Consider the following 13,527-nt stretch of genomic DNA (forward strand, 5'->3'; position numbering starts at 1 on the left):
ATTTTTGGGGTACCTTTGAGTAATCTATTTGCTATTATGGTGATTTTAGAGTGCCAAAAACGCAATGGATATTCATGGATTTGTTGATTTATATTAGGTGGGAGATGTCAATAACAAAAGGTTCACCGCTGGATATATGTTCAATTTATTTAAGTTATAAATAAGTAAGCAATATTCTATTACCACATTTTTCATTACATAGACTAAGTACATGGTAGCTATTAATGATTGTACGAAGGCCATATGGTTGAAGAGATTGTGTTCATATGTTAGGTTGAACCATAAAAATATTAGAGTTTCTTGCAATAATTATAGTGCCATATATATGTCAAAGAATATATTGGGTATTAAAATTATTGCTCACACTCTTAGATTGATTAAGCTACTTTAAGTCAAGTAGATCAACTCATTAATAGAGTGTGGGTGATGGAATGTCGATTGCTGAGAGTCGATAATATCTCTTTCACTTTGGGCTTAGATAAATTGAGGGCATTCCTATGAGTATCCTTAATATATTTAATCACAACTAAATATAGACACACACATAAATTTATAGCAATATCCAATATATGTCTAGCCCCAAATTTTTTAATAGAACAAGGACTAACCTATTGAACATATAACCTCTATTAAGATGATACAATCATGCCAAACATAATTATCTCATGGTAAACATTCTAGGTGCACTAATGATGTTTCCTTGAAATAGTCATTGACTCATGAAGTGCATACAAAGTAATGTTCCTATTCCTAAACTACTAAGTAAATGATTTTTTCATTTAGAGAATATGGAGGGTCAATAAGTTTCTAGGAATGGTGCTTTATTTGTGAGTTATATAATCAATATCAACCAAAAAGAATAACACATATAAATATCAAAATAGATATGTCATAAAACAACCGAATATGCTTAATAATCTCTCTCTTAACTCCAAAGATCCATTTGTAATAAATAAATGACCATCACAAATAGTATTTGCATTGAACTAAGGTACTACAAAACTTATTAAATTCTCATTACAATAATACCAACAAATATAGAAAGAGAAAATCCTAAACTAGAATAATGTCACAATTTGTCACTTACAAAAAATTCTAAGCTAGAAGATGTCGCAATTTGTCACTTACAACTTTTCTTGAAATTCTACAAATAGCAAAGGACACATCTAATTATAGATATATACTACAAACTAGCCACCTCACCAAGAGTCACAAAATATGTTGCTTAACAAGCAATTGGATTGGCAAGAGTTGAAACCCTTGAAGATGCTTGGATATACGGTTGACTATTGTTGTACCAAATGAACTCATATTTATAATACTTTTTTTTTTGTCATTATAACCTTGTATAATTTACATGAGAACAAGATTCATTAAAGTGTCATATGAAACAAGTTAAATTCCCTTAAAATTTGTTTAAATGGTAGCCTGAAGTTTACATAAAAATAATCTACATTAAGAACTTAACCATTGCATTAGTGGTAATATGGTGTTCTTCATCATCCACCATTTATTTTGAACTTAGATTCACACTCTTGGGACAAATAAGTTTTTTTGGGCAATAAATTATAATTTTGTAAGTTGTAGGGTCAAATAAACATCAATAACACTTCTAGGAAGATTCAATAAGTGCAAGCAACAATCTAGAAGAAACACAAAAGTCTATAACAAAAATAGAGGTGATAATGTGAGATGTGAGATTTCCTTGAGGAACAGGGCATTGGAACAAGACATTCTAAATGAATTCTAAAAGGATCTTGAAATCCTACAAAATGAGTGAAAGGAATTAGTTATAGACTAATGATAGAAAATGCCAAAAAAGTAAGCAAAGTTGGACATCAAGACAGGATGTCCATGTGGGAAACAAGGTGTTCAAAAGTTAAGCTTAAATAAACACAAAAATAAATGAAGGGAAAAAGCAATGAAGAGTTCTTTTGTAGGCATTCAATGCAAAAATGGACATTAGAACTAGATATTTGGTGGATGTCCAATAAAAGTCTACAAGGAGAGAATTTCAGGAAAAGTAGAAGGATGTGAGCTTGCTTAATTTTATATAGAACTAGAGATGAGAATTGAATACGAGGACATAAGTTTGAAATTATTGGGGGAATTTGCAAATAGATGAAAAAGGATATAGGTCAAACCTTGTGAAAAAACTATGTGAAACTAGCGAGGGGAAGTGAATGGAGTTTGAATATTTGGGAATGCAGAGAAATTTCATAAAGAAGAACTAAAAGGAAAGTGGGAAATGGGAGTAGGAAGGACCAAAGGTTGAGATGAGAGAAAAATGTTTGGATCCTTATCAAAATCCCAAGTGATAAATAAGAAGGGAAATGGAAGGATTGAAGGAAGTGTTACAATTCATATACCTTTAAAATAAATTTAGACAATGAAATTGGATATTGGACTAGTAGGAAATGTTTGGATGTCCACTAAAAGTATGTAAGTTTTTAGAAACACCAACAAAATGATAAAAATACCCCATTTTTATAATTTTATTGGAATATGACAGCTTTCAATATATGACAAAAGTATGAAGTATGACGAGGAACAATATACATGCAATTTTGACTAAGGGGGACCCATTCAAACTCTTCTTAGATTGGTTATAAGTGATGATGAAATGAGATCTAGATGCATCAAGGGAATTTGACTTGAGAAGAATTTGGTAATTCAAGTTGAGTCCTGATAGAACTTGACCTTTCATGCAATGACGAAGCTCAAATATTTTTCATAACATTTTGTTAACAAGATAATACAAGATAATAAGGTGATATTGTAGAAAGTTGACACTTTTCATAACGTTACAAATGAGTTGAATAAGCTAACAAGCATAGAAAAAATCAAGTGGTGTAGTAAGCATATGGGCATCTCGACACCTAGTAGATTGTTGATAGATTCAATATTTCCTTTACTTTAGCAAGTTGTTTGACAAGTGAGAGAATGTTAGGTTACATGTCTTAACGTCGTATACTAGTTGTAAGAACCAAAACATATATTTTTTAGCTATAGAACACAAATAAAATAGTTTTAAGGCTTTATTGATTAATCTAGCTCCCAAAAAAGTTGAAACAAGCCTTAATAAAACAAAACACACCATAGTGAAATTGATCTTTTTGAGATCTTCAATTTAATTGGTTTCTCAAATTAAAATTAGGATATTTAAAAGTTGTGCCTCCCACATAAAAAAAAGAGAATCTATGGTGCATAAGACAAGTATAAGAGGAACTTATATTTGTTGATCAACTTATGTTGCATGCTATTACATGTCACAAGGTATCATTAAATGGAGATAATGAAGCAAAAATGAAGTGCCTAACTTAGAGGGTAGATTACGATGAACATATTGGCAAGTGCAAGGAATATGCCATTCTTAGCTTATCTTGTAGATTCATCTTGGGATTTGGATATGATATTTTGACTAGGGATTTGGGTGCTTTTAGCTTATGGTTTCCTAATCAACAAATAATGCTTTTATGTTTTGCTTCTTCTATTTATTGGGCATTGAGTTATGGAGGTGTGATATATTGAGTTTTGTATGAGGTCTTTCTTGGTGATGCTTTTATAAAGTTTTAGAATTTGCAAGTGCATTGCAACTATTTGGTTATTGCATAATACAATGAGTTGCTTTGATTCTAGGATTTTTCTTGTGATAGGGTGTTCCCCATGTAAATCATTGAGTTACAATATATTGTTTTTGTGTTTATTTCTTTGTAAATTTATGGTTAATTTAGTTTTTGCACATAGATTCTCTTGTAGATTAGTGTAAAAAGTGTATTTGACACCCCTACTTCCTTTCATCATCTAAATAACCTTAACATGCTTCTAAATGATTACAAAATGAATGGGTGAATATATTTAAATACAACAATGAAGCACACAACTCAACACAAACATGTAGTAGATCATTTCACAATGTCTAGTGAAATGATAAACAATATTTAAATTTTAAAGCTCGACCTTAGACCTATGAGTGTTGAATATATGACTTGGATCAAGTTTACACTCAAAAACTTGATTCACATTAACAGTGATAAGTCTAAAATTAATATCAAATAAAACAATAATTAAAAAATCGATATATGATAATATTATAAACCAATTTCATATAAATTAGTTATTATATTTAAAATATATCTTAATTATAAAAATCGATCATTAAAAAAGTTACCTATAATCAATTTTCACCACTAGAAAGTTAAGATCAATCAACTTAGAGTTGCCCTTGTAAAACTTTTTCTTACTCTAATCTGAGCCCAAAACATAAAGAAAAAGGGCAGGTGTAGGCAGTTTTCCACAGTAGAAATAGAAAGCAATTAAATCGACTGGAGCTGTCTTCCCCACTGAGTCAGGCTTCGAGCGAGAAGATCTGGATGAGATGGCGAGTGGGAGCGGGTATGGGGGTCCGAATCAGAAAATTGACTATGTATTCAAGGTGGTGCTCATTGGAGATTCCGCAGTCGGTAAGTCGCAGATCCTTTCCCGGTTTGCCAGGAACGAGTTCAGCTTAGATTCAAAAGCCACCATTGGAGTAGAGTTCCAAACTAGGACTCTTGTCATTGACCACAAGTCTGTGAAAGCGCAGATATGGGACACTGCTGGCCAAGAAAGGTACAACTACTTTTTTTTTCTCAACGCTTTAATCCATTAATTCCAGAGGTTACCATACTATGTCCCCCACAAAAGAAAGCTGCCCCTCTCCCTCAGAATGCTTATCCACAACATGGATCAGGATCAAGTTCTAGTGATATGGATCCTGTCACAACACCCCGCTGCCCATGAGCGGGATGCTGTATTGTATCTGATTTAAACATCATTGAGTCGTTATCTTGGACTGTGAAAGCCTCATTTTTGTTTTAAGATAACGTGTTCTTTGACTTGAGCTTATCCCTTTTAACTTGCTGCTCTTTTAATGGAAATTTATTCTCAAGGCCTTGAAAAAAAATGGATCACAACCAGCCCAGGCTAGTATATCTTTTGATGGTAATGTTTTTTGAAACTTGACTATTAGCCAACATGGAATTTGCAAAATAACTTTACCATATGGCCACTGCTGGGGAACATACTTGGTTAATGCAGGTTAGGACTAATGTGGATTAAGGCATAAAATGGTCTAAGTCATCTGTAATTTTTTTGTTTAAGTTGAAAATTGAGATTGCCTAATATGAGATTTTCTCTCTATCATTTGCATCCACTAACGTCTGCCAACAATAGTCTGGTTTAGGACCAGAAGGAAAGTAGCCAACTCGCGCTAATATGGTTCCATCATTGGATTCCTCCAAAACCAACTCGATTGTAATATCCAACAAACTGCGTTAACTCATAGGCCTCTTATTGTGAGGGCCTACTTGCTGGGCTATTGCAGCAAGTGCTCTATCATTTTGCTCACTGCAAGAACACACCACAAAGGACAACCAGTTGAAGGATTTAAGATTATTTTAAGATACTAGCTGATGAATCAAAATAACTATCTACAGATCCTAGAAATAAATAAATTTTGTTAATGCCCTTGAATGACCAATTTAGGTTAATCCTATTCAAGCTGCATTTCCAGAATTTCTTATTAATTAAAATCCTCCTAGTTAATTAATTTCTTAAGGACTATCTTGACTTCTCCAGTTTTTTTGTGAGATTTTTTGTTTTGTTTTAAATTTGCATTTCCTCAATTACCCAGCTTTTTTTTCCCTTGTCTCCCAATTTTTTGAGATCCTTTACATTTAATTTTCATTCGTGATTTTACTAATGCATTTTTGAAAAGTACAATCAGCAACTGCCCACAGGACTCCCATCCACCTTACAGGTGATAAAGATTTTTATTTGTCTATGGTTCATATGGCTCGAGGTGTTACACTAACTCACTCTAATTTGGATGTTTGATCTAAAAGCTCAGCTGTGGAGACTTTATATAAGGAGCACACACTGGTCACTGGGACTCATAGAATTCCTGCTGACTTATACAGGGACTACACTTAACAAAGAGGAGGATCCACAAAGTAATGTAAATCTGAAGACAAAATAATTGTAGGTTGCTGAAAGAATGATTTCTATCTTTGGCATTTTGCAATTGATTAATGGTACTATGGTGTTTTCTTGATAGATTAACTTAAAAACAGAACAATAGCATCGTAGATATCGATAGCAAGCACTCAAACGACACCACCTTGGGTCAGTGACAAGAACAATCAGAAGAGAAAACGACATTCCAGGAGTTTACAAGATAATGATATTGAAAGTAAAGACAATTTGTAGAGTAAGCTGTCTTGCATGAATAAAATAAAATAAAAAAGATTTTGTGAGTACAATCTGTATACTAAACTGACAAGCATACCAACTGTTATCTTAAAAATTATCTATGAAGTTAGGATTTTCAATCTACTGAAATAATAGAATCTAATGGATGCAAAGTGACCCTTCATATGAATTCAAACTGTAGGTACCAGGAGACATGGTGATGGGGGCACTGGTACAGGGATGGAGGCACCATAAAAATTAGGATATGTGAGTAAATGGATAAGGGTATAGCTGTATTAAATATCACTATAGTTGCCAAGAATTGTGGGTATGGCAACACGATTTGATTCTTGTTTGTAAAATAAAGTTTCCTAGTAACTTCAGGACTCTCAACCAATCAAAGTTGGGTAGAAAATTTTCCATCAACCCCATTGGCAGTCTGCAGCTAGATTATAGTAGATCATATCTAAATGCTATATAAAATAGTGATGTCTCTGTATAATCTACTCTTCTTTTCCTTCCTTTTCTTATTTGAAATGTCAATCTGCACTGGCATGGGCTCAAATTGTTCAGCCGCAAGTACCTTGATGGGCCTAGCTTCTTCCAGTTTCAGCATTATCAGTAGCACTGACAGCTCAATTTCTTGTGTCCCTTGGCATTTTCAAATTCTGTGGGTTCAATTCGGATTGGTACATGTTGCTTCTGTTTTCTTCTCCTGCTTGCCCTGTCCTTATACCCTTCATCTATTGCCATGTTTTATTCAACATCATCACGATTTTTCCTTCCATCTGCTGCATGTTTGTTGTAGCTAACATGTCTAAATTCTAAAATATGGGTTAACCAAATGAATTTTTTAATTTAAACTCAGTTTTATACTTGGGCAGCCTAATTTTTGAATCAATATTTTTCACTCCCTTGAAAGTTATTGTTTGGGTGCTTGACTTACCAAAGTATGGAACTATCGTTTTCCTTGAAAAGGAATAAATTCCTCCAATGCTTTGTATACCCGGTGAGGGTGTTTGTGTGTTTTGGCTTAGGGTCTTATGTGAATATGCTTCCTTAGGAAGAGATGTTGGTGTTGTAACAATGCAGGTGCTAAACTGATAAGCTATGCCTCAAGTTTGTGGAATTTAACCTATAAACTACAAAATGAATTACAATTTGTTCAAACGACATTTAAAATCTAGTAGACATTTTTTTCCACAGATCATGAAGATGTATCTGAGTGCTATTGGATTCAATTCTTTTGGTTCTTTTCTATCAACATTTTGGATCACTCTCTGTGATCCATCATCAGGATCAAGCAAAAAGTGATGATGCATCTGTGTTCCGAAATGTTGATTTAAAAATGCCTACACAGTTGCACTCATAATCCTACACTATTCAATATCAAAGAAAAACAAAAGATGAGATAGGAAGGTTGAAAGAGAGTAAGGATGGAAAAAATGTCTTATTACTGATATATCTGTGACTTTGTTCTAATATAAGCTCATGAAACCTTATGATTATTATATACTTTATAATATATAAAGCTTATACCATGTAATAATTAATAATTTAATAACTTATTAATTTATTAACTTTTTATTCATGATGTTTTTAAATAGTTGTGACTAATACCTCTTCAAGTATTTTGCCACCTTGTCTCTATTTAAGGAGTTTCTCTCCGATTGAGATGTTTTGAAATTTGGAGTTTTATAGCGAATTCCATCATTATGCACAAGAGGGAGTTTTGGTCATGTGGAAATGAGAAGTGATATCACTAGGTTCTATCCATATTTTTATGGACAATTTTGTAAGTGTTTTATAATACAATGATGCTTTATGTTTTTTTTTACTTGAAAGGGTTTTTCCGATGTATATATTGTGTTATGTGTTGAATGTATGTATATTGTTATTCTCATTTCATTTATCTTATATTTTATTTGTGATAATTAGTAACCTGAAATCCTACTTTCTAACAAATTTGCTTTTACAACAATTACAACTTTATTTTGAAAATACTTAAATGCTGAAAGTCTCCAACTTGAAGTGTAAAAGCAACTTCTACAAGAACATTCCCTTTAAAAGCGAAAGAACTTTTGTCCTTTGATCTCCAAATCCAAGTGCTTTTGTTCCTAGATCCAATGGCTGAATGTGAGTGCTCGAACTAGGGTTGGAGTTTGTTGTTGAGATGATGAAAGATGATCCAAATTGATGAAGTTGTTTGCTTTATATAGAGGTTGAGGCCCTAATACGAGCCCATCCATGTTGATAGGCGTTTGAAAGTTTCTCACCCTTGTGCATGAAAATTTGGGGTCATTAATGGTGTTCTTGGTTGGCTGTGGTGGTGGGTAAAAGTGCACGCCTAAAGTTGGGGTTTGGGGAAATGCATGCTCAAAGGATGAGTAGAGAATTGTCTAGGGTTCGATGTTGGGAGTTTGATAATTCATGTGCATGAAGGATGCAATCTTGTGGGGGTTTGAGGATTTGCATGCTTGAGGGTTGTAATGGTGAGAGGGAGTGGGGATTGGATTTTAGAGATGCCTGATGCTAGAGGGAGTAGGATTGAGCTCTGGAGATCCCTAATGCAGGGAGGAGCAAGGACTGGGCTTTAGAGATATATGATGTAGGAAAGAGTAGGGTTGTGGTGGCATAGGGAATGAAGGGAAGGCATGATAGTATGAGAAAGTTTGAAATCCCTCCCAAAGCTAGAAATTGACTTAGATGCTATCACACTTTGGATTAGGGGCATTACAATCTTCTAATTAGTACCCTCAAGGTAATGATTTGGCATAATAAACTACCAAAAAATCCCTCCCAAAGATGGAAATTGACTTAGACGCTATCATACTTTGGATCAGGGGCATTACAATCTTCCTACTAGTATCCTCAAGGTAATGATTTGGCATGATCAACTACCAAAAGCCTTACTAGGATCATCTAAATAGCAGTCTCAACAAGTCGAAGGAACTAATGTACACAAGTGAGGAAGGCTTTATGGGCAAATAAAATCACACCAAAAAAAGCTACAAGGCAGCTCACCCTATATCTTGGTGTATGGAGTGGAAGGGAGATTACCATTGGAATTGAGTCTCTAACACTACAAGTCATTCACCACTTGGTTGTTTAAGAAGATGATGCCTTGTTGGTGAGGCATGGTGCAACTATTGGAGTTGGAGGAAGAGAGAAAGCAATCAAATGCATTTGATTTGGCTTGACCTAATGGAGAGTAACTTTTGATCTTTGTTAATGGGATTTATGTAAAGAAATAATCTTGAAATGGAACTGTTTTGCACTATAAAATGTACATAATTGTGAATGTTTTCATTTCTTTTTTTTTTTTTCCCTTTTATTCTATCTCCTTGTTGGTAGTTGGCTGTTGTATATGCATGATGGTGTTATCTTACAGACTCATTTGATACATTTTGTAACTATATTTTGCATAAAATTGTTTTTTTTAAAAGAAATTTAAGTTTAATTTTTATAAGTTGAGTGTTGTTGAGTTAAAATTTTTTGGTCAGTAGAGTTTGATTCAAGTTTTGAGTATGCAAACTATGGATAGAGTAACTCAAAAAATATCTGGAGAAGGCTTCAAGGTGGTATTGATTTAATTGATCAATTGGTTGAAGTGTGCAATAAATTCTTACATAGGTTAACTATCACCCTTTTTCACATGTGAGAGTTGAGCAAACAAGATATGACTATCTTGTGTTGGTTTGAATTGTGTTAGAAATTTCTCATGTATAGATTCTTGATTTGTGATTGATCTTACAGAAAGATGATTAAGATAATTTTCTGCACTTCTGATCAAAGTCTTTGCAAACAATCGAACCCCTATATCTTCATAAACTACGCCCAATACACCACATGCTGTTTTTATTTGATTGCTAATTGGTTCATCGTATTAATATAGCAAAAAATATACATTGTTTGTATCATGCAAGTTTGTAAAAAAACATTGTATGGACATCCTGTTGTGACGTTTTCACACATCGCCCCATTGCAAATGGGGACCCCCTTCTTTTTAGGCCCTCCGGGTTTTTTGGCTTGCGTTTTTGTGGTCTTTTCGCAGCAGTCTCTTTGCTTTGTAGGTGTTCGAGGATCATATTGGTCAAGTCTGCCTTTCGTTTGAGCAAATTCGGCTAAGTCTGGGACTCGTTTTGTGAATTTTAGGGTTTTTTGCCTTCTGTCCTAGATTTTAGGGGTTTCTATTAGGGTTTCGAGAAAGATGAACATACAACTGGAATCAGGACACTTCAAGGAACCTCCTAGTAAAATTTGAGCCAAAACGGAGCAACTTTCTATTTTTAGAAAGTTCCTATTTTTTTAGGGATTTTACTGAGTCCCGGATTGATCTAATTTTGCCAAAAATCAAACTTACTATTTTTAGTAAGTTCTATTTTAGTAAGTTTCTATTTTTAGTAAGTGCTTTTTTGACCTATTTTGCCCAAACCTTGACATTTTGAAACACTTACTATTTGGGAAAATCTATTTTTGGCAGGATCTTCACAGGAAAACACTGAAAGCTGAATATCTCCGAAGACGCTGAAGACTGAATGTTCCTGAAGACCATTTCTAAATCCGGAAAAGTCAGAAGGCAGACAAGTTGGATAAAAAATGGTTAAGTTTGGAACTCCTATTCCAGAAGAGGAAAGCATGCAAAATCATCCAAGTCCAGAAATTCACATCAATCCACCAATGTCATCCTGATCCGAAAATGGCCTGAAATTTGACTAAGTTTGGAAATTTGGAAGATCTTCCAAAATCCAGAATTTGCATTATGATTCCTATGGACCTGAAACCACTCTCAAACATCCAAACAATATATATGAAATATAACTTAAAGTATAAGAAATATATATCCTGACGAAGAGCCTGAAATGATGGAAAAATCCATGAATCCATGAACATGGTGAAAATTTGCCCAAGACTGGGCTGGGGCGCTAATTTCAAAAATGCATTCACAAGTGGAAAAATCCACTAGTCCATGGACATGGCCAAAATGCGCCCAAGACTAGGCTGGGGTGCTAATTTCAAAAATGCATTCACAAGTGGAAAAATCCACTAGTCCATGGACAAGGCCAAAATGCGCCCAAGACTGGGCTGGGGCGCTAATTTCAAAAATGCATTCACAAGTGGAAAAATCCACTAGCCCATGGACAGGGCCAAAATGCGCCCAAGACTGGGCTGGGGCGCTGAAACCAAGAATGCATTCACAGGAGGAAAATTCCATGTATCCATGGACAGGGCTAAAATGCGCCCAAGACTGGGTTGGGGTGCTGAAACCAAGAATGCATTCACAGGAGGGAAATCCTTGAATCCTTGGCATGGTGAAAATTTCACCCAAGCTAAAAATTGAAATTTTACCTCGCACGGAATCCAAGGAGTCAAGGAGGAATAAAAAGCAGAATTCCCCTCGGGCGAATTTTCGATTATCCTATTTTTAGACACCAAATCTTGACCAAATGTGGAAAATTTTATAGATTCAGAATCGGGGTAAAAATTCTTCATCCAATGAACCTGGCTCCTAAATTTTAGGAGGATCCCTAAAAAATAGGGATGTTGAAAAAGAGACATGGACAATTCACAAAGTAATGGAAATTCCTTCCTTCAGGACATAATTCCAGGAAAGGTGAAAAGTTGACTAACTGTTGGAAGTTCCTTCCTTCATGACAGAGTTCTTGAAAAACGTGAAAATTTGGCTAAGTGTTGGAAATTCCTTCCTTCACGACGGAATTCTTGGAAATGTGAAAATTTGGCTAAGTGTTGGAAATTCCTTTCTTCAGGACAAAATTCCAGGAAAGATGAAAATTTGGCTAAGTATTGGAAATTCCTTCCTTCGGGACAAAATTCCAAGCAAGGAAGAAATACACCCAAGGATGAATTGAACATAAAATTTTTAAGGCAAGGAAGGAATCAGGGATGAACTGAACAAGAAATTTCCCCTCTAGGAAAAAAATTGAAAAATCCATTCTCGGGCATCAAATCACATCCAAATTTCAAAAGTTTTACAGATTTGGATTCGTAGGAGAATTTTCTCTCTCCTGGACCGTGGATCCCTAATTTGGAAATTTTCCTAAAAAATAGGAAATGTGCAGAATTGATGAAAAACCTTCTCCGAGCAAGGAAAGTTGAAGAGACTTCAAGAAAATTCTTCCTGAATCGAATTTTCCCTCTCCGACAATTCCAGATGTGTAGGAGTGGATATATGACGACGGGGTCCACTTGCATGGTGAGGATCTATTGAACACATGGCAGTAGAGTGGCGCATTCATTACCGGAATATTTGACCAAATGGCGACCCAGTCATTGCATGTTGAATTTATGGCAGATTCCTTTTGCATGCAGTCGCCGCATGTGGAAATGATGGATCATTTATGACATAGTGGGGTGATTTTGCATGGATGAATATTCAACTCATGTTGGACGAATTTGAAGGAGGTGGTGCATTTAATGCGCAGTGGATGCTATTTTGGGTACTTTTGAATTAATTGTATATGGGCATGATGGGTTATTAATTGGAGATTCCCACCTTGTTGCATCATGTGTGGAGAATCTTTTAGGGAAAATCCTAATTAGGGTTTGCATGTAATCATGGCCCGAGGCCTATATAAAGGGGTGACCCCCTCATTTGAAGGGGGAGGGAGCTTTGTATGAAATTGTTGCGATAAGTTTTTGAGAAAATAATAGTGAAACATTGTTCTCTGATGGTGTCTACTTAAGTTATGTTTTCAAAACTTGCATGGTTTCACCTTCCTCACTTAGATTAGAAGTAGTAAAGTGCTTTGATTTCAATGGAGAATGTAATGGTGTCTAATGAATTTCCATGGTTCATACTTTTTGTATCTTGCTGATTGTAAGTTGCAGTGTAAAGTTAGCTTGAGCCACTAAACTTGTGCTAAGTTCAGTTGTGGACAGTCGTTTGGATTGCACCGTTTTGGGTATTCAAATGCACTTTCTCAATTTGAAAATCCTTCAATATCCTCAGAAGATTGCACTGGTTCTTGCGGAGTTGTAGTTGAACTTGGTGAAACAGAGCTTGGTTTATTTGAAATTTGTCCACTAGAGCACTATTCATTGTTATCACTGCCCTTAGGAGTAGATTTAGATCCTTTTGAACCCTTTCCCTTTTCTTTTAGTTCATTTTAGTCCATTCGAAGCAATAGCATCGCAGAATTGCCATATTCGATGATGGAGTTCCAGCCACAACAAAGAGGTGAAGGAATGATGCAAACGTAAGGCCCCTTGGATTACCAGCAATCACATCAGCCAATTGAGTCACGTCCATAGCATAAAAGAACCTTGGAGTCGATT

At 35.0% G+C, this 13,527-nt stretch overlaps 1 protein-coding gene across 1 annotated transcript in view; it reads left to right on the forward strand.

Moving 5' to 3' along the window:
• Nucleotides 1-4,241: 4,241 nt before the first annotated feature.
• The window catches only part of LOC131064894 (ras-related protein Rab11A), a 28,319-nt gene continuing 19,033 nt past the window's right edge, over nt 4,242-13,527 (forward strand). Inside the window, exon 1 of the mRNA XM_057999223.2 lies at nt 4,242-4,611. Coding sequence (XP_057855206.1) covers nt 4,379-4,611 — 233 coding nt within the window. The 5' untranslated portion in view covers nt 4,242-4,378. The remainder of the gene's footprint in view (nt 4,612-13,527) is intronic.

This window comes from Cryptomeria japonica, chromosome 5 (genome assembly GCF_030272615.1).
Source record: "Cryptomeria japonica chromosome 5, Sugi_1.0, whole genome shotgun sequence".
NCBI classification, from domain to species: domain Eukaryota; kingdom Viridiplantae; phylum Streptophyta; class Pinopsida; order Cupressales; family Cupressaceae; genus Cryptomeria; species Cryptomeria japonica.